The sequence below is a fragment of the Taudactylus pleione genome, unplaced genomic scaffold, assembly GCF_031769625.1.
Source record: "Taudactylus pleione unplaced genomic scaffold, aTauple2 ptg000211l, whole genome shotgun sequence".
NCBI classification, from domain to species: Eukaryota; Metazoa; Chordata; class Amphibia; order Anura; family Myobatrachidae; genus Taudactylus; species Taudactylus pleione.
Genome location: NW_028284613.1, coordinates 726,295 through 748,368, shown reverse-complemented (window position 1 = coordinate 748,368; position 22,074 = coordinate 726,295). Strand labels below are relative to the sequence as shown.

Here is a 22,074-nt window from a genome sequence, read left to right as displayed (position 1 = left end):
GGGCGGACAGGAGAGTGAAGGGAGATTAGATCAGAGATATAAATGGGAGAAGATTGGGAGAGGGCTTTCTAAGAGAGGCTGAGAACCTTGAGTTGGGTTCTGAAAGGGAAGGGGAGCCAGTGGAGGCCTTGTAGGAGAGGGGAGGCAGATGTAGAGCGTTTGGAGAGGAAGATGAGCCGAGCAGCAGCATTGAGGACAGACTAGAGAGGAGAGAGATGGGATTTGGGGAAGCCAGATAAGAGAAGGTTACAGTAGTGCAATCTTGAGATGACCAGTGAGTGTATGAGGGTTTTAGTAGCATCCTGGGTGAGAGAGGGTCTGATCTTGGAAATATTTATGAAATTAAAATGACAGGACTGTGAGAGGTTCTGGATATGTGGTTTGAATGACCGGGGTGAGTCCAGGATAACTCCAAGACAGCGCACTTTGGGGTTAGATGAGATAGGTGTGCCATCAATAGATAAAGAAATAGTGGGAAGTGAGGTTATGGTGGAGGGTGGGAAGATGATTAGCTCAGTCTTAGACATATTAAGTTTAGTAAATCGCTGGGACATCCAGGAAGAGCTAGCAGAGAGACTGTTAGAGATACGAGTCAGAAGAGAGAGGGATACAGGGAGAATAGGAGAGGTCCAAGGACAGAACTTTGGGGGATACCTACTGAAAAAGGCTGTTGGGGGGGGGGAGGAGTCATGAGAGAAAACAGAGAAGGATCGGTCAGAGAGGTAGGAGGACAGCCAGGAGAGGGCAGTGTCACGTAGACCAAAGGAGTGAAGGATTTGCAGCAAAAGTGGGTGGTCCACAGTGTCAAAAGCAGCAGAGATGTCAAGGAGAATGAGCAGAGAGTAATGGCCCTTGGATTTGGCAGCAAGGAGGTCGTTGCTGACTTTTGTGAGGGCAGTTTCAGTGGAGTGGAGGGAATGGAAGCCAGACTGAAAACGGTCAAGAAGGGAGTGTGAGGAAAGAAAGGTGGTTGTAAACAATGCGCTCAAGGAGTTTAGAGGAAAAAGGGAGGAGAGAGATGGGTCGGTAGTTAGAATATTATGATCAAGGTTTTTTAAGAATGGGGGAGACAAGGGCATGCTGGAATGCAGAAGGGACAGTGCCTGATGAGAGGGTGAGATTAAGGAGGTGGGCAAGATGGGAGCAGGCAGAGGGAGGAGGCGAGAGGGAATAGGTTCAAGGGGGGAGGTGGAAGGGGGGAGGACCGGATGAGGGCCATGACTTCTTCTCCAGATACAGGGGAGAAGGATGTCAGTCGGTAAAATGGATGGTGGAGGGGTGATTCGGGAAAGGAGAAAGTTGACAGCTGGTGGACTGGTTGGATATGATGTTGTGACGTATGGCATAAATTTTAGATGTGAAATAGGTAGCGAAGTCAAGGACAGAGAGCGAGGAGGGGAGACATACTAAACAGTTAAAGCTTACTGTGAAGTCCAATGATGATACAGTTACAAACTTTGGCAGTCCTGTTAGTTCAAATCAGACAGCAGGCCATTCAGCTGGATTACATGGGACACAGTAGGTATGATGAGAACATAATTGCACACAGTCAGATACATTTGGAAGTGAATGCTATTTTCCACACACCCCAAATACATTTCCCATGATGTATTTTTTTTCTGGGTCTATCTACTAATAATCGCAGTACTTATGTATCCATCTCGCAGGGGATATTTTCATTGTTACTGAAAATATACCCCCTATGTACTACCGGGAACTTGCAGGGACAGTGGTTGCAGTAACCACTGTCCACGCGAGTTATATCCCCGACAAACTGTGGAAGTCTTTCACAGAAGTGAGAGACTTCTCCAGGGTAAGCTGACACTGCGCATTCGCAGAGTGTCCGATTCCGGAACCGGGTGGGGGATGCGCGAGAGAGATGGAAAGAACTCTCTCCTGCTCCTAGAGCCTCCATAGGCTTACAGTAGTTTACACCATCTGAATATATAATATAAACTGCCTGAGTTAAACGCTGAAAAGCTTTGCTTTTTGGAGTTTAGTACATAGGGGTCAGATCGTAGACCCCATTGATGATGATGGGGGCTGTAATCTGAAGTGCTATTTAGCACTTTGCCGGAGATTTCTGTGATGTCTCCTGCATTGTGTTATTAGTACATAGCAACAATACATAAGATTATGCAGAAACTCTAGTTTCTGCATAATTTTATATAAAAATCACTTTGATACATATGCCTCTAAGGGCAGTATTCAATGTGGCTGCGAAAAGTCGGAATCGCCGATAAATTATCGCCGATGACGTCATTTTCGCATGTTTCAATTATCCCCGTATTCAATTACAAAGACTTTTAGCCGGTGCGAAAAGTCTTTGTAAAAAAAACGGGAATAACTTTTCACTATGTTTTACCTGGCGGAAAAAAGTGCAGAATTGGGGTTTAGAGGTTAAGGCTTAAAAAAAAAAAATAGCCTGCACCCCTGGGAATGTTCCCTAAAAAAAAGTCTGTGTCAAAAAAAGTTTGAAAATAAAAAAAAAAAAAAATCGGGACAACCCCAAAAATTAAGTTTAATTTTGGGGTGAAAAAAAAAATGGGGGACAAACTTCTAAAGTTCCTAAATTAATTCCAGAGGGGTTCCTAAGTATGCGGCAGGTGTTATACAGAATGCGGGTAGTAGCGACAGGTGCATTTTTGAATTTTGAAAAATAAATTTAGGGACTTGAAAATGGGTGTAAGCATATTTTTATGTACCCCAAATTTGATGAAAATGGTTTAAAAAAACAAACAAAAAAAACTAAGTGCTATTCTTCACCCCTTCTTCAATGTCGCATTTATGCACCTGCCGCGGCTATTACAAACCCCGACTTCGTAAAGCGGGCAAAAATGGGGGTACCCATAGTGATCCCCCATGTCTAGACATCTTTAGGGGGTCCCAGGAACAATTCCCGAAAATTCCAGTTTTTTGGCGATACTTACCTTTCCTCCGGCTCCCGTTTTTTCTGATTCCTAATTGAATACGGGGATGAAGCGGGCACGCGCCCAATACTTTATCCCCGGAAAACCTCTGATGTGGAGCGAAAAGTCCAGCATGGACTTTTCGCTCCAAATTGAATACCCCCCTAAGTGTATTTTAGCTTGTGTACTTTTAACAGAAGGGTAAAGCAAAATGATAAATGTCGCTGTCCCTAGTAATACAGTCAGGTGCATAAATATTGGGACATTGACAGAATTTTCATATGTTGGCTTCTATTCACCACCACAATGGTTTTGAAGTTAAACAAACAAGATGTGCTTTAACTGCAGACTTTCAGATTTAATTTGAGGGTAATTACATCCAAATCGGGTGAACAGTGTAGGAATTACAACGGTTTCTATATGTGCCTCCCACTTTTTAAGGGGCCAAAAGTAATGGGACAAACTAAACAATCCTAAATCTAACTGTCACTTTTTAATACTTTGTTGTAAATCCTTTGCAGACAATTACAGCCTGAAGTCTGGAATGCATAGACATCACCAGACGCTGGGTTTCATCATCCCTGGTGATGCTCTGCCAGGCCTCTACTGCAAATGTCTTCAGTTCCTGCTTGTTCTTGGGGCATTTTCCCTTCAGTTTTGTCTTCATCAAGTGAAATGCATGCTCAATCGGATTCAGGTCAGGGGATTGACTTGGCCATTGCATAACATTCCACTTTTTAGCCTTAAAAAACTCTTCGGTTGCTTTTGCAGTATGCTTCGGGTCATTGTCCATCTGCACTGTGAAGCGCTGTCCAATGAGTTCTGAAGCATTTGACTGAATATGAGCATATAATATTGCCTGAAACACTTCAGAATTCATTCTGCTGCTTTTGTCAGCAGTCACATAATCAGTAAATACAAGGGAACCAGTTCCATTGGCAGCCATACATCACCACGCCATGACACTACCCCCACCATGCTTCACTGATGAGGTGGTATGTTTTGGATCATGAGCAGTTCCTTTCCTTCTCCATACTCTTCTCATCACTCTGGTACAAGTTGATCTTTGTCTCATCTGTCCTTAGGATGTTGTTCCAGAACTGTAATGGCTTTTTTAGATGTTGTTTGGAAAACTCTAATCTGGTCTTCTTGTTTTTGTGGCTCACCAATGGTTGACATCTTGTGGTGAACACTCTATATTCACTCTTGTGAAGTCTTCTCTTGATTGTTGACTTTGACACATATACACCTACCTCCTGGAGAGTGTTCTTGATTTGGCCAACTGTTGTGAAGGGGTTTTTCTTCACCAGGGAAATAATTCTTCTGTCATCCACCACAGTTGTTTTCCGTGGTCTTCCGGGTGTTTTGGTGTTGCTGAGCTCTCCGGTGCGTTCTTTCTTTTTAAGAATGTTCCAAACAGTTGATTTGGCCACACCTAATGTTTTTGCTATCTCTCTGATGGGTTTGTTTTGATTTTTCAGCCTAATGATGGCTTGCTTCACTGATAGTGACAGCTCTTTGGATCTCATATTCAGAGAGTCGACAGCAGCTGATTCCAAATGCAAATGTCACACCTAGAATCAACTCCAGACCTTTTACCTGCTTAATTGATAATGAAATAACGAGGGAATAGCCAACACCTGTCCATGAAATAGTTTTTGGCCCCTTAAAAAGTGGGAGGCACATATAGAAACCGTTGTAATTCCTACACCGTTCCCCTGATTTGGATGTAATTACCCTCAAATTAAATCTGAAAGTCTGCAGTTAAAGCACATCTTGTTTGTTTCATTTCAAAGCCATTGTGGTGGTGAATAGAGGCCAAAATATGAAAATTCTGTCAATGTCCCAATATTTATGCACCTGACTGTATATGTATCCTCAGTATGCTATGTTAGGCAAGAGTCACCTTCATTATCAAGAAGGTCAGGTAGAGGAGTGGTCAACATTGGAGGTATTTGCAAAATGTAAATGATGAGGTGCAGCAAATATTGGTTGCAGTAATTATATAACACATGCCAGACATTATCAGCACCAGGTACTTGTTCTCTATGCAGGTTTACAATTACTGGGATTGTATATCACAGTCACCAATTCCCTTGTACAATTTATGTATCTTTAGTAATTCAGCAAGTAGCACCTTGCACTGTTACCCCCAGCGCTACTGGATGACAGGGATGGGTATGGGATTGCGGCATTCAAATGTGCTTAACCCTAACCCTCCCCCCAACCCCGCTACTTACCTTCGGGATTCCGGCGCCAGTATTCTAAGTGTTGGCATCCCCTGCACTGGAATACTGAACGTTTCTACTTAAGGGTCCATAGGGGGTCCACAGGATCTGGATCCACGGGCACCACGCAGTTAAAGCTTTCACTGCTCCCAGTATGCACTTGGGTCCATCCTCCTCTATACCCCGCCCCGAGCCACAGGCACCTCAGTTTTAGTTGGTGCCCGGCCGGAGTCGGGTCACCCTGTTGCAGTGGGGCTGCAGGAGCAGCCCCAAAGCTTTATTTTAAAGGTTTTTCTCTTTTTTTCTTTCTTTTTTACACTATTAGAGCGGCAGCATCAGACTGTCCTTTAGGACGTCCACGCTGCCGCTTCTATTCCCCGCTGGTGCCGCGACGCCAGTACAGATCTGGGGATCACACCGGGACCCCAGAATCTGTACTAGCCGGGCTCTGGGGACTTCCGTGGCTGCTGCTGGATCGCCGGGGAACAGGTAATGCTGGTAACGCCGGGGATACTTTACATGCAGTCAGAAGCCTCCGGTCTCTGGGGACAGACCGGAGGCGCTAGCGGCGGCGGGCTCCCCCTCTCTGAGGAATACCCCGCGCGACCGCTAGACCACCAGGGTAGTAGGCTGGAAGCGGGACCAGCAACCCGGGGGTTAATTGCTAGCCAGGGGAGGCAGTCTTCCCTGTCTAGCGGCTCCTCAGCTCAGCACGCCTTTCAGCACGCAGTCTGGCGTCTCTGAGCTGCTCTTATCTCTCGGCCACTCCTCCTCTGAGGTCTACGGCGGCCATCTTTACTGGCAGGCATCGCAGAACTCCCAGGCGGTATCAAGTGGACCGGTCCCCCTGTGTACCTCTCCCCTGCTGAAGGACAGTGTACACAGCGCTATAGCCCTCCCGGACACTGAATCTCGGCGGTTGATTGTAGCGAATGGTGCAGTGAGTACTAACTTTTCTGCATTGTATGTGACTATTGCTAGTGCTGCCTGTCTGTGACTTATTCTCCTTACTGTCAGCTTATACCTTTCCTTCTCCTTAGGCCCGGCAGGTGTGTGGGGGAAGGACGTTTTTCTGGTAACCTCATTTATATAAATCACATATTTGTGAGGTCAGTCACATACTGTTGTGTGCTACAAAGTACCATATCTGGGCTGTTTGTGTTGCATACTGGTGAGTGCGCGGGTGTTAACACCGTAATTCCTCTGGTGATACGTATTCACTGTATCATGTCTGATGAGGAGACTGAGCGCTCCGGGGCTCATGTGTTGTTTTCCTGCAGACGCTGTTCTGCAAGAGTGGATAGGGAAGATTTATCTCCGGGTGGTTTGTGCGGACGGTGCCAGCTGGTACCTGGTCCCTCTAAACCCCCTATCGCAGGACCCTCCTTGGGCGATGTTTTCCCATGTTCTGGCGTCTATTGCGGACCGTTGATCGGTCCCAACAACGCTCCCTTCTCAGGCGTTGCCCCAGCCGAACATCCCCCATTGCCCAGGTATTCCGCAGTTTTTGCAGTCTCCCCCCGGATCCCGGACTGTGGGTCCCTATACGGGGCTGCCTGTGTATGTCCAGTCTCCCCCTGTGACGCAGCAGTCTGTGGTGCCTGTTCAGAGTTTGCCTCAGTCGGCTCCTCCGCCCTGGGTAGATGTTCTCTCCAGCTCGGTACTGAGTCTGGCGGCCTCATCTTCAGCGTTTCAGTCGATGTTGCAAAGTCATGTGCCACCAAGGACATCTAAGCGTCCTGTTGTGGGTACACTGACTGCGCATTTGTCGGAGTCGGACGTGTCGTCAGATGATGGAGAGATTCATGAGGACTACCAGGAGGTAGAGACTAAGTCCTCCATTAATGTGCCGGCATTGGTTAGGGCGGTGCGGGCTATCCTCCATATAGAAGATGATGCGCCGGCTCCTAGGTCGAAGTTTCCTAATTTTAAAAAGGCTAAGGTAACTTCGAATGTTTTTCTCCTGTCTGACCAATTGACGGATCATATGGCAGTGGCCTGGCAGTTGCCCAGTAAGAGATTCCAGAAAAGGTTGGCGTCTAATTATCCTTTTCCTGAAGCACATTGCAGGAAATGGGAAACCCCACCGGCGGTGCATTCCATGTCACCCGCTTAATTTAGAGCGCTACGTTGCCATTGCCGTCTATCTCTTCTCTGAAGGATCCCATGGACAGGAAAGTGGAGACTTGTTTAAAGTCTATCTATTCCCTCTCTGGAGCTGTGGCCCCTCTGTCCATGGCCATCTCTTGGGTGGCTAAGGCCATTGAGAACTGGGCCAACGCGTTGGAAGATACCTTTCCGGACGATGCTCCGGATATCCAGAGGGCGTTGGTGGGACAAATGAGAGACGCGGCTGCATATATTGGGGAAGCGTTGTTAGATGCTAGTCTGCTGACCTCTAGGGTGTCGGCTGCAGCTGTGTCGGCTCGTTGATCCTTGTGGCTGCGGTCCTGTAGGGCGGACGCGGATTCTAAAAAGGGCCTGGGGAGTTGCTATTCGGTCCGGACTTGGACAAAATAGTGGATACTCTGGCTAAATCCAAGTCTGCCTTCCTCCCTTCGGCTTCAGCACCTACTAAGGTGAGGAGCTCTGCTTTTCGGTCCTTTTCGACAGGTCAGTCCTTTCTGAGGCAGTCGGCAACCAAGTCCGCCTCTAAACCCAAGAAGCAGGCCTGGAGTGCCAGGCGCCCTGCTTCCAAACAAGAAGATAAACCTTCTGCCTGATGGGACGGGCCTCCCTCTGGGGGACCCCAGAGTGGGAGGCTGACTTCTTCAATTTGCCCAGTGCTGGCACAATACCACCACGGATGCCTGGGTTCGAGAAGTGATCTCCCAGGGGTACGCCCTGTCTTTTCGGCACAGGCCGCCCCGCCAGTTTTTCTGCACGAGTCCTTCTCAGGACAAAACCAAGGCTTTACAGATTCAGGAGGCTATAGAGTCCTTGCTGTAAGCAGGGGTCATTGTTCCCCTTCCTCAATCACAATGAGGGACTGGGTACTACTCGACTCTGTTTCTGGTGCAGAAACCCAATGGTTCTCATCGCCCTATCCTCAATTTGAAGTCTCTGAACAAATTCCTCAGAGTTTATAAATTCAGGATGGAAACGTTACGTTCCATCATTCTGGTGATGGAACCTGGGGATTACATGGTGTCCCTGGATATCCAGGATGCCTATCTCCATGTTCCGATAGCAGCTTCGCACCAGCGGTATCTGAGATTCGCTATCCTTCATCATCACTATCAGTTCCAGGCGCTACAGCTGCAGATACACAGTTGCCTGAGCAGTTGCTGCTTGTCGGTCCATTCGGCAATGAGAGTTCTGGGGTCCATGGTGTCGGCATTCGACATGGTGGAATTTGCCCAGTTCCATTCACGGCCCCTGCAGGGGCTGATTCTATCAGAATGGAACAGGTTACCTCACCGGATCCGCTCTCAGATGCTGGTGTTGCCCCCGGAGGTTCGTCAGTCTTTGGCCTGGTGGCTTCAGACAGCTCATCTGGTTGAGGGGCACCCCTTTTGGATCCCGGACTAGGTAATGCTCACAACAGATGCTAGTCTCCGGGTTTGGGGGGCAGTGACAGGCTCGTTGTCACTTCAGGGACGTTGGACTGCGGAGGAAGCACTTCTCCCCATCAACATCCTGGAACTGCGGGCAGTGTACAGGGCCCTGCAGTCATCCGGCACCGCTCTTCAAGGAAGGGCGGTTCAAGTTCAGTCCGACAACGCCACCACAGTGGCGTACATCAACCACCAGGGAGGAACTCGCAGTCGGGCTGCGATGTCGGAGGTGTCTCGAATCTTGCTTGGGCAGAGTGCCACATTCCAGCGATCTCGGCGGTCTTCATCCCCGGAGTCCACAATTGGGAGGCAGACTTCCTCAACCGTCACGACGTGCATCCCGGGGAATGGTCGCTTCACCCAGAGGGGTTTCATCTACTCGTGGACAGATGGGGGCTGCCGGAGCTGGACTTGATGGCCTCCCGTCACAATCACAAGTTGCCCGTTTACGGGTCAAGGACAAGAGAAGCAGGCGCATGTCTGATAGACGCGCTGTCGGTGAAATGGAAGTTTCACCTGGCGTATCTGTTTCCTCCGATATCCCTGCTACCTTGGGTCCTGCGGAAATTCAAACAGGACGGCGGCACGCTCGTGCTGGTTGCTCCAGCGTGGCCCAGACGTCCTTGGTACTCCGATCTGAGGAGCCTCTCCATCGACGCTCCGTACCTTCTTCCTCAGCGTCAGGACCTACTGTCTCAAGGGCCCTGCCTTTACCCAGATCTGGGTCGGCTGTCTTTGACGGCGTGGCTCTTGAGACAGCCTTCTTAAGGTTTCGGGGCTTCTCGGGTTCGGTTATTAGTACCATGCTCAGGGCCCGCAAGCCTGCTTCCGCACGGATTTACCACAGGGTGTGGTGCACTTACTTTCAGTGGTGTGAGTCCAGAAACTATGATCCTCAGGTGTTCCGAGTTTCTATGATCTTGGAATGTCTTCAATCAGGTTTGGACCTAGCCTTGCGCCTTGCCTCCCTGAAGGTGCATGTGTCCACGCTGTCCGTGTGGTTCCAGCGAAGGATCGCTACACTGCCAGATGTTCACACTTTTTTCCAGGGTGTTCTCTGAATGCAGCCTCCCTTCGTGCCTCCTGTGGCTCCTTGGGACTTGGCGGTGGTTCTTCAGGTCCTGCAGGGTCCTCCTTTTGAGTCTATTGAGTCGGTGGAACTCAAGTGGTTAACGTTTAAGACCGTTTTCCTCCTGGCAATTGCTTCTGCCAGGAGGGTGTCAGTTTTGGGGGCGCTTTCCGGTCGTCCCCCTTTTCTGATGTTTCACCAGGACGGAGCAGTGCTTTGCACTCGTCCTGAGTTTTTGCCTAAGGTAGTCTCTAAGTTCCACATCAATAAGGAACTTGTGGTGCCAGCTTTTCAGTCTCCTGATCTTACAGCTAGTGAGGCTTCGTTGGACATTGTCCGTGCTCTCAGACTATATGTTGACAGGACTGCTTCTGTTAGAAGGTCCGATTCTTTGTTTGTCCTCTTTGGTTTTCATAAGAGGGGTTGGCCTGCCAACAAACAAACTGTTGTCCGTTGGCTTTGTTCTGATATTTGTGAGGCTCATATACAGGAAGGTTTACCTGTTCCAGCCTCTGTTAAGACTCATTCCACTCGGTCTGTGGGTCCTTCTTGGGCTGCTAGACGTGGTGCCTCCGCTGTTCAGCTGTGCAAGGCAGCCACTTGGTCTTCAATTCAGACGTTTTTGAGGTTTTATGCGTTTGACACCTTTGCCTCTCAGGGTGCAGGATTCTCCTTTCTGCACAGGAGCATCCCCGCCCTTAGTTGTACTGCTTTGGGACATCCCCAAGGTCAACCCTGTGGACCCCCTATGGACCCTGAAGTAGAAAACAAGAGATATGGTAAGAACTTACCTTTGTTATCTCTGTTTCTACAAAGTCCATAGGGTCCACAGGGCGCCCGCCCTGACGCACCTGGCTTCAAATGGTCTGTGTGGCTGGTCACCGGTTTTTCTGTCTCCCATTTCTGTGAGTATGGTTTCTTGTGTGTTCCAGTCTTCCTTCTCTCTGTTTAGTCTCCTCCTCCGGCCTTGGCTGCTTACCAACTGAGGTACCTGTGGCTCGGGGGCGGGGTATAGAGGAGGTCGGACCCAAGTGCATCGTGGGAGCAGTGAAAGCTTTAACTGCGTGGTGCCCGTGGATCCAGATCCAGCTATACCCCAAGGTCAACCCTGTGGACCCTATGGACTTCGTAGAAACAAAGATAACAAAGGTAAGTTCTTACCATATCTCTTGTTATCCCTGGATGACAATACTCTCCTTACAAGTTACCTTTAGGTTACAAATTTATTATTTTGCATATAATGTATTAATATTAATGTATATCTGATAAATATAAAATTTGTGTCCAACATTTGACATTTCCCCTGCCAGTCCGCAGGTATTAACATTGCTTCTGGCTAACACGTCAGATGCTGTTCCATCAAGGATGCTCTCTAACTACTTAGGATGGCAATAGGTTGATCTGGGATGTAATTTCAATCCCGGCTGTCGGGATGCCGGCGCTGGCATACTGGCTTCTGGCATTCCGACGGTAAGTAGTGGGGTTAGGCACTGGGGGGAAGTTAGATTTAGGCACCAGGGGGGAGGGTTAGGTTTAGGCTGTGGGGAGAGAGGCTTAGTTAGGGTACTTACCGGCAGGTGTCTGTATTATACCCATATTTTTCATGGTACCAGCTGCGTGGCAATATTAATGCCATATGTCTATATAAAACGGGTTAAAATCCACATTAAGTAGGGCTTTGGGGCTGGTCACAAGTGCCAGATGCGCCTTAACTGCATCGCACCCAGCACTTAGCATGGAAGAAGCTACTTAACGCGGCTATTCCCTTGCATTCTCGCTCAGAATAATGTACGTCGTGTGCTAAATTCCTGCATAACAATTGACCACCCGTACACAGAGCACGCTGCACGAATCTGCAGATATATTGGGCATCGACTGTGCTGCACAGCAGACACGATATGTCTGTGAACGACATTTTTCAGATGTATCTCTGGTACACACCAGCCGACACGTCCAATGTACTATAAGCCATTCAGTTGAACAGCCGATATGTTCGCCAGTGTGTACCCCAGCATCAGTGTCTCAAACATGCATGGGCTTCATTGAAAGCACTGTTTTTGATATGCAGCATGTTGAAGTTTTTAATTTTATTACTGATTTTCAATTCAGGTTATTTCTGTGACGTTGCTATTTAAATATTTTTCTATTTTTTGTTGTTGTTCTATGTAGATACTTACCTTTTGAAGAGGACATGACATGTAATTGTCCGAAAGCACCAGATGCAGCTTATGACACAGGGGTAGAGATGGACTACTCTGAGGAGTCAAATCGAATTGCATCATTCATCAATTTCCCAAGTGGTTCTCCAGTCTCCGCTCCAGCCCTGGCTCGTGCTGGCTTCTATTATACCGGAATCAAAGACCTTGTGGAGTGCTTTAGCTGTAAAGCTATGGTTGAAGGCTGGCAACATGGAGACACCGCAATTGGCAAGCATCGAAAAATATCCCCAAACTGCAGATTCATTAATGCATTTAATTTGAGAAGTGATTGTGTACAAACTCAAGCACCTACAAGTCAGAATTCAGATCCACTCCTAGTAAATAATTGTGCAGCAAATGATTTTAACCAGAAACCCAGTTCTGAAATTCAAGCTGATTTCTTGTTAAGGACAGGAAGAGTTGTTGATGAATCGGAACCCAAGTACCCTAGATATATTAATATGTGCAGTGAAGAAGAACGACTTAGGACCTTTGCCAATTGGCCATTTTATGTTCGCTTAACTCCAAAGCAGTTGGCAAGTGCGGGTCTTTTTTACACTGGCATCAGTGACCAAGTCAAGTGTTTCTGTTGTGGAGGAAAACTGATGAATTGGGAACCCAGCGATGAGGCGTGGACAGAACACCGCAAACATTTTCCTGACTGTTTCTTTGTTTTGGGCCGAGACGTTGGGAATGTGACTTATGAGTCCAATAATTTGTATAGCAGTACACGAAGACGTTCTGAAGTTCCTGAACATTCAGCTATGAGTCAGTACAAAGCTCGACTTGAGAGCTTTACTGACTGTTCCTATGCACTCAACAAGGAGGAGCTTGCTAGGGCTGGATTCTACAGTACTGGTGAGAACATAACTGTTTTATGCTTGCAGCAATAATACATAACTTAATGTAGTGTAAATGTCTTCCCAGTTGTATAAAGGCTATGCATGAAGATTTATCATTGGAATGTGACTTTGGTCAAGTGCTGCCAAGCAACCAACTTAATCACAATACATTTTCTACGCTACACACACACATGTTCTTTGAGGGCGATTCAATTCAGCGGGAGTTGAATAGCGCCGAGAGGGAGCTCCCAGATCTATTCAATTAACCACGATGTTTACTCCAATGGGAAGCAGTTAAGTCTGAGAATGCCGGTTCTTGCGCCTTAACCTGGGTGTTTAGTCGGGAGAACTGGCATTCTCCGATGAAAGTGTTGAGCACGAGGCTGTTAGCGCCGCGCTAAGCTGGATAACAGCCTCGCGGCCGGTACCTCAGGAGAATGGAAGAAGAAATCATTAGTCAGACTAAATAGTGCATTCAAATCCCTCCCAGCGTTTTTCAATTCCTGCTGAATTGAATTGCCCCCTTTGAGATTGATCAGTGTTCTACAATCTTAGGGGGTGATTCATTTCAGCGGAAATTGAATAGCGCAGGGAGCTCCCTCTTGGTTCTATTCAACTCCCGCTGAATTGAATCTCCCCCTTTGTATTGTAACTAATGAGACACCAGCCATACTGCTAGTCTAGGGAAGAGTGTTTACGTTAATCAGATTAGCTGATCAAAGGGCTCAATTCAATTCAACGCGAATTAAGTAGTGCCAGGAAGGAGCTCCTGGAACTATTCAATTCAGCACACTGTTTTGTCGGAGAATGCCAGTTCTCGCGCCTTTAAACATGGGGTTTAATCGCGAGAACCGGCAGTCTCCGACTAAACTTCCCGAGGCGATGGTGTTTCTGCAGCGCTAAGGGCAGAAAACAGCATCGCGCCTGTAGTTTTGTCAGATTTCTGCTCGCACCCCAGGAGGGATGCGAGAAGAAATCCTTGGTCGGGGTTAACAGCCCGCTGAATTGAATAGCTCCGGGTGCTCTGTCCTGGCGCTATTCAATTTGTGTTGAATTGAATTGAGCTCAAAGACTTTCTTCAGTTGGACTTTGGAGAGAAGACTGGATAAATACTGACTGGTGTTTTTGTGTGAAAGTGGAATTCCCCCTAGTTTTCTATAACTGAAGGCCATTAAGCAGAAAGTATATCATTGATGCATGGTTTTGCAGCCGTTTAAGACCACCACTAAGTTTTGAGAATACTTATTAACAAACTCCATCAAATACTGTAAGTGAGGTTTTGTGTTTAGTTTAGGTTGTTTACATTTAATCAAATGGTTGTTACATGTGATGTGCTGCTTTCCCTCTCCACCAGGTCCGAAACTCTATAAAAGTTCTCATGACGGTGTATACTAGTAAAACAAGTACATGCACAGTGAAATGATATACACAAATGTGAAGGACTTGTGTTTCTGTTTGTGGGTGAACAATCCATATATTTAAAGCAATTAAAACAGTGATGCCTCAGTGGCAAAGAGCTTTGTACACAATGTACTAGTGTGGTGCATACAATTCTGACAGGCACAGCTGTTGTTGATGGGCCGTCCCCTAGTTCAAGAGTAATTCACATTCCCTGGGTGCTGGGTTATCAACAACAGCTCTGCTATTCTCCCTTAATGCACTCCTGGTTTTATAGCAGCTAAATAGCAAATGTGCATTCATTAGTATTCATCGTAAACAGTGCTGCCTAGCATTTTTTGAGTTGGCTATATATATATATATATATATATATATATATATATATATATATATATCTATATATCACACACACACTCTAGGACAGCGTTTCCCAACCATGGTCCTCAAGGCACACTAACAGTCCAGGTTTTAAGGATAGCCATACTTGAGCACAAGTGTGTTAATTAGTACTGCAATTATTTTGATTTAACCACCTGTGCTCAGGCATGGATATCACTAAAACCTGGACCGTTAGTGTGCCTTGAGGACAGAGGTTGGGAAACACTGCTCTAGGAGAAACATGTCACTAGACACACACTTTTTTGATGTTAGACTTTATATGACTGTAAGCTCCACATTCCAGCCAATATAAGTTGTTCATGTAAAACGAAGTTTGGATTAACAAGTAAATAATTATTTCAGTGAATATACTGTAGGTCCACCTATAAATAAGAATGCAAATATGGAAAACAACACATTTATGTACATATGTTGAACACCCATAGCGCTTGATATACTTGACAACAGATATACATGTAGGGTTCCACCTCCACAGGCGTAAGGAGAGACCGCTATAAGTAAGTTTCTGTTCGGCCATGTATGCACATTTTTTACTATTTATGCATAGTACAGGCATGCATATTTTACAGAGAAAATAAAATATACCTATATCCAGTGAGCACCTGCGTTATTCTACATTAGTCTCAAGATTGTAGACACATTTTGTAGTACACACTAGAATTTCTGGCAGACTTGTGCAGAAACAATCAATATAAAGGTTCTAACATATGTGCAGTTATTCACATTAGTAACATATTCTGTACAGCGCTGCGGAATATGTGTGCGCTATATAAATAACTGTTAATAAATAAATACATATTCTCTCTGTACTATAGGTGACCAGGATACAACAAGATGCTTTTATTGTGGTGGGGAATTAAAAGATTGGAAAGTAAAAGATGATCCATGGGAATTACATGCCAGGTGGTATCCAGGGTAAGACACGTAATTGATGTGTATAATTATTTGATAGACCACCTTGGCTTATTCAGAAATCCCTTTGAGGCTTTCATCGTGCCATGGTCTTAATGGGAAAATGGAAAGGTGTTAACACTTGAGTATTATTGAATGTGGATATACACTATTTGGACAAAAATATTTGGCCACATCTGTTAATTAATGAATTGAGGTGTTTCAATCAGACCCATTGCCACCAGTGTATACAACCAACCACCTAGCCATGCAGTTTTTATTTGCAAAAATTTGTGATACAAAATGGGTCGTTCTGAAGAGCTCAGTGACTTCAAGCGTGGTACTGTGATAAGATGCCACCTTTGCAATAAAGACTATTTGTGAAGTTTCACCCCTTCTGGATATTCCACAGTCAACTGTAAGTGGTGTTGTTATTAGAAAGTGGAAGCGTTTAGGAACGACAGCAACTCGGCCACGAAGCGGAAGACCATGTAAAATCACAGAGCGGGGTCAACAACTGCTAAGGCACATGGGGCGTAAAAGTCGCCAACGCTCTGCTGATTCCATAGCTGAAGAGTTCCACCACTGGCATTAAAGGTAAGCACAAAAACTGTGCGGCAGGAGCTTATTGTAATGGCTTTCCATGGCCGCTGCATGCGAGCCTCACATTACCAAGTCCAATGCCAAGCGTCGGATGGAGTGGTGTAAAGCACACAGACATTGGACTGTGGAACAGTGGAAACGTGTTCTGTGGAGTGACAAATCACGCTTCTCTGTTTGGCAGTCAGATGGGCGAGTCTGGGTTTGGCGGATGCCGGGATAATGTTACCTGCCTTACTGCATTGTGCCAACTGTGAAGTTTGGTGGAGGAGGGTTAATGGTTTGGGCTAGGCCCCTTATCTCCAGTGAAGGACAATCTTAATGCTTCAGCATGCCAAGACATTTTGGACAATGCTATGATTCCCACCTTGTGGCAGTAGTTTGGGGAAGGCCCTTTTCTATTCCAACATGACTGCCCCAGTGCACAAAGCAATAATTATGATGACATGGTTTGATGAGTTTGGTGTGGAAGAACTTGACTGGCCCGCACATAGCCCTGACCTCAACCCCATTGAGCACCTATGGGATGAACTGGAATGGAGAATGCGAGCCAGGCCTTCTCGTCCAACATCAGTGCCTGACCTCATAAATGCTCTATAGAATGAATGGGCACGAATTCCCTCAGAAATGCTCCAAAATCTTGTGGAAAGCCTTCCTAGAAGAGTATATGTATATGAATACAATGTCATTTCAGTCCCTGTTGGTGTAATGGTCAGGCATCTGAATACTTTTGTCCATTATAGTGTATGTCAAAAGAATAAAGAACTTGCACAGAAAGATCCTATCAGCAGCTTTTGACCACCTAGGGATTTTACCACTTCCCAATATGTGCAGAAAATAAAATAGAACGGTGTCCATGTAGCGCTAATTGGTTTTACATGGAATACTAGTAATCGGACAAATAATACATTTCACATCAAGTTACAAAAAAAGAGAAAACAATGTCTTACTTAGGTTAGATAAATGCCAGATGTAAGAACTTGGTCATAACAGTAATACAACCCGTCCTTTTTCAAAGTATAGTTCCAAGCATGCTTGATGGTTTTTATTTTTTAACTCCATAGACTTCACACTATCCTCATATACTTGTAACCTCAAAAGAGAGAGAAAAGGCAGTAGTGCAACACCGTTGAAAAAAGGTTAACAATTTATTAACACATTATACTCACATTTCATTAAAAAAACAAAATTATATAAACCTCATTCAGTGGTATCTCCTTGAATAACAGTCTGCCTTACTGCATAAACTGCATACCCATCCAGATGGTATTGGACGGAAGAATCACAATGGTCCCGGAAACCAGCAATCCTATATGGGTAAGTGGCAGCAAGGGTTTAGTATCTGTCCATCCAGAGGGCTCTCCTCACCTGCTTGACGTGTTTCTGACGCCGGGGTCCTTCCTCAGAAACCTAAGACATTGTTTTCTCTCTTTTTGTAGCTAGATGTGAATTTAACTTTTTGTGGTATTAGTAGTATCCTATGTAAAACTAATTAGAGCTACATTGATACCTTTCTATTTTATTTTTGGTTCTGGGCCTGATTCAGAGTTGTATGATTATCGGTTGTCTGTGCATGCGCAGCAGCCGCAATGCGCACGTGCGGCGATTAAATTGTGAAAGCAAACGTTTTATGGGAGGTAACGGGGAGTGTCGGCTAAAACGGAGATGTGTTCCTGTCCTTTTCGGGGGGTGTTTGCTGCAGTGGCTGCGATTCTGTACACAGAGCATGGCTTCAGTGTCTCAGGTACAGTGGCAATGCTGTGTGACCATAGACTCACTCAAGGAGGTGATGTACATGATGGGTTTTAGTTTGACCTTCATTATACATGTCAGGGGTCACGGTGATACCACTTGAATATGTGTTAAGAAAGTGCTATTTACAAGTATATATACCCCTGTATGCTGCCAAAGGAAAAAGAATTAAGTTTTCTAATAACCAAACCTGTACGTTAACATTTAAACATATATATTTTGTATAAACTCTAGATCGATTCAATGTTTTTATTCTGATTATTCAAATACCAATAGTATTTGACAGTATTGTACCTATATAGCAGACTTGCAGAGTAAAGGCCCCCATACATCAGCAATTGATTGCAGCAATTTGCAATCAATTGTGTATAAAAATCTTTCCCTTTTTCAATAGATTGTGGCAATCTGCAATCGATTGAAAAAGGGAAAGATTTTTATACACAATTGATTGCAAATTGCTACAATCAATTGCTGATGTATGGGGGCCTTAAGCCTGATCCAGGTATCCCACCACACAATTCTTGGCTCCAACGGTTTCTTGGGCAATGTCACCAGATTTCCTGTAACTGCACACTCTGTCATATTGACTAAACCCAACATTCATAATCTGGTGGTTGTGTTGCATGTAAATGTGCAGACTATATTATTTATATACAGATATATCCACATACACCTATCCTCAAACAGCCTCGTTTGGTGCGTTGCGGACTTTACAACTTAGTGGCGCCATGCAACTTTTTTTTTTTAAATATGTCTTAATCTGCTACTTTATACCAATTTCTTTGCAACAAAAATGCTAATCTTAAGTGTTTAGTGGACTATTAGCAAATTTAGAAGCAAAATTCAGAAAAAAGTATGCAAACAAGGTAAAAAGGCAAAAGACAAGCGACTTGCACCATGCGACACCCCACGCATGGTTATGCTTAATCTACTACTTTATAATTTACTTTGCAACAAAAATACCAATCCATAGGGCCTGGTTCAGAGGAGTTGGCTATGTCGATGTTTTTATCTGCCATCTGTGCATGCGCCTGAGTCGAGGTACATTACCATAGTTGCTCGCAGGTAGTGTTTAAGGGAGGCAACTGTGAGTATCTGCTAGAACCACAGGTATGACCCGACTGTATCAGGTCCGTGTGACGTCCTGCATCTGCAGATTTGCAGTAAACATGACTCCTGGAATCTCATTCTCCCTGGCTATTCTGCGTGACCATAGAGTTACCCATGAATGCTAACATTAAATTATCTGCGACCGATGTGGCATCTTTGTACGCAGATGCTTGGATTTGCAAAGATATCTGTAGGTATCTGAATACATATATCGGTGGCTGCGACATCTGCATATTTTCACACAGCAGCTGCGGAGGCTGTAGTGTACAACTCTGACTCGGGACCACAGTGACCATAGTGTACAACTTCGAATCTGGACCATTAGTGAAAAAGTAAGCACGGGAATCGCTACCCATGGCAGCGCATCTAAGTCGCATCTGGTGTCTCACGCCATATGGCACAAAAAGGATGGGTATACGAGGGCACATCTGTACTATACTACTTAAAATGTTTATCTCTTTTAGAGGAGAGGATTTTGCTTATGTGCTCCATTATTTTTTTTGTGACAGTAATTATCTTCCATCAGTTTGTTTCTTTTTGTTATCGCAGATGCAAATTCCTAGTTGATGAAAAAGGGCAACACTTTATAAATAATATACAGTTATCCAGACCTCTGCCAAACAAACCGGTAAGTTTTTTTTTTTTTTTTTTTTTTTTAATTATTATTTTTTTTACTTGTTAATTAAAATTCCTACCCAACAAGTCAGTCTGTTCTTAGCACCCACCATGTACTTGTGGGAGGAATTAAATGCCACACCCCAAGACACAATGTAGCCATACCATTTATACAAACATTCCATTGTTGAACAGTCAACTACAAACATTTAGCTGAGAAATCCAGAGGTCTCACTGTTTCCCGTAATATAAATTGTGTGCCTATCAAGCTGGGATAAATTACAACTTTATTTGCAAAGCAATAAAAGTAATTAAACTATTTGGGAATAATAATATCACCGTTGTTAATACAGTACCATTACCTGAATTTACATTAGTTCTTTTTGCCTAAGGTTTACTTAATATTTGCAATCAAACATTTTCAGATGTCATAATAGCATATCTTCTAGAGCAGGGCCGACCAAAAAGTCGATCGCGATCTACGAGTAGCTCGCGGAGCTCCCTCCGGTAGATCACGTCCAGCCTGCTGCAGTTTCTGGGAATGCTGGTCTCTGAAGCGATCAGAGACTAAAGAAGCCTCTGATCGCTTCAGAGGCCAGTGTTCCCAGTGATGCAGTGTGTGGATGACATCACTCGCGTCTCCCCTGTTGTGAAGAGCCTGCGCGCCTGCTGGATGTTATTAGATCCAGTCAGTGGACGTCTACACGAGAGTGCTGACCAAGTAAGTACTGCACAGGTGACGGGGCACAGCATAAGGGGCACTACTGGGGGCTCTGCATAAAGGGCACTACTGGGGGAGCTGCATAAAGGGCACTACTGGGGGCATTGCATAAGGGGCTCTAATACAGAGGGCATTTCATAATGGGCACATTTAGAGGGGCATTGCATAAGAGGCTTTAATACCGAGGGCATTGCATAAGCAGCTTTAATACAGAGGGCATTGCATAATAGGCTCAAAAACAGGGGAACTGCATAAGGGGCATTTCATAAGGGGCACTACTACTGGGGGCATTGCATAAGGGGCACTACTACTTGGGGGCATTGCATAAGGGGCACTACTACAGTGGGCATTGCATTAGGGGCACTACTACAGTGGGCATTGTGTACAAGGGGCATTACTACAGTGGGCATTGTGTATAAGGGGCACTATTGTAGGCATTGTGTGTAAGGAGCACTACTGTGTGTCGTAACGTGAATAAGGGACACTGCTATGTGGTGTCATTTGAATTGGGGATACTATGCGTGATTTCGCCAGGACAAGACCACTCATCCCTTGCTGTGAGGCCACGCAATTTTTTGCATGCCACGCCCCCTTTTCGTCTCAGTAGATCACAAAAGGTTTTCAGTTTTAAAAGTAGATCACCGAGTCCAAAAGTCTGGCCACCCCTGTTCTAGACCATAGGTTCTCAAACTCGATCCTCAGGACTCCAAACAGTGCATGTTTTCCAGGTCGCCTCACAGAATAACAAATTAAATAAATAGTCCACCTGGGTATCTTTTACAATTTTTGAATGCATGGTGTTGAACCATCTGAAGGCGACGGCAGGCCCTCGCTTAGATCCCTTGCAGTTTGCCTATCGGGCAAATAGGTCAGTGGATGATACAGTCAATATGGGGCTGCATTATGTTTTGCAACATCTTGACCTGCCTGATACCTATGCGAGGGTTCTGTTCGTCGACTTTAGCTCGGCATTCAACATGATTGTTCCAGGGATATTGTACTCTAAATTGATGTCTTTGGGAGTTCCAGTATCAACTTGTGTGAGGATTGTTGATTTCTTGACAGACAGAAAGCAGTATGTGAAAGCTGGGGAGGTCACTTCATGTGCACGTAGGATTAGCACAGGGGCTCCCCAAGGGTGTGTCCTTTCCCCTATGCTTTTTTCTCTGTATACCAATGACTGTTGTGCTGATAAGCAATCTGTGAAGTTTTTGAATTTGCAGACAACACCATGGTTATTGGTTTGATCAAGGACTGGGATGAGTCTGCATATAGGAAAGAGGTGGCACAGTTGGCCTTGTGGTGTTGCAGGAACAACCTAGAGTTGAATCCGCTCAAAACAGTAGAGATGGTTGTGGACTTTAGGAAGAGTTCTGCCCCTTTGTCTCCACTTGTGATAGATGGAAATGCTGTGGCTACTGTGGACTCTTAAGTTTCTGGGGTCCACAATCTCATGAGCCCTTAAGTGGGGGCCTAACATTGATGTTATTGTTTCGAAAGCTCAGCAAAGATTGTATTTTCTGTGGCAGCTTAAAAAGTTTAATCTACCCCGCGAGTTGCTGATTCTCTTTTACACTGCCATAATCGAGTCAATGCTATGTTCCTCGGTTCTTGTCTGGTTTGGTTCAGCGTCTGGGAAAGATAAGTGTAGGCTACAAAGGGTTGTGAGAACAGTGGAAAGGATTGTTGGGTTAGGTCTCACCTCAGTTGAGGAGCTATTCCTGTCTAGGGCAAGGAAGCGGGCTACCAATAGTGTAATGGATCCGTCGCATCCTGGTTGTCCCT

At 45.4% G+C, this 22,074-nt stretch overlaps 1 protein-coding gene across 7 annotated transcripts in view; it reads left to right on the top strand.

The window, feature by feature from the left end:
- The window catches only part of XIAP (X-linked inhibitor of apoptosis), a 70,017-nt gene that overhangs the window by 27,174 nt on the left and 20,769 nt on the right, over positions 1-22,074 (top strand). For all 7 annotated transcript variants that reach the window (XM_088478192.1, XM_088478193.1, XM_088478191.1 and 4 more), the window contains exons 2-4: positions 11,933-12,819; positions 15,416-15,515; positions 19,503-19,581. In XM_088478192.1, coding sequence (XP_088334318.1) covers positions 11,955-12,819; positions 15,416-15,515; positions 19,503-19,581 — 1,044 coding nt within the window. In that variant the 5' untranslated portion in view covers positions 11,933-11,954. The remainder of the gene's footprint in view (positions 1-11,932; positions 12,820-15,415; positions 15,516-19,502; positions 19,582-22,074) is intronic.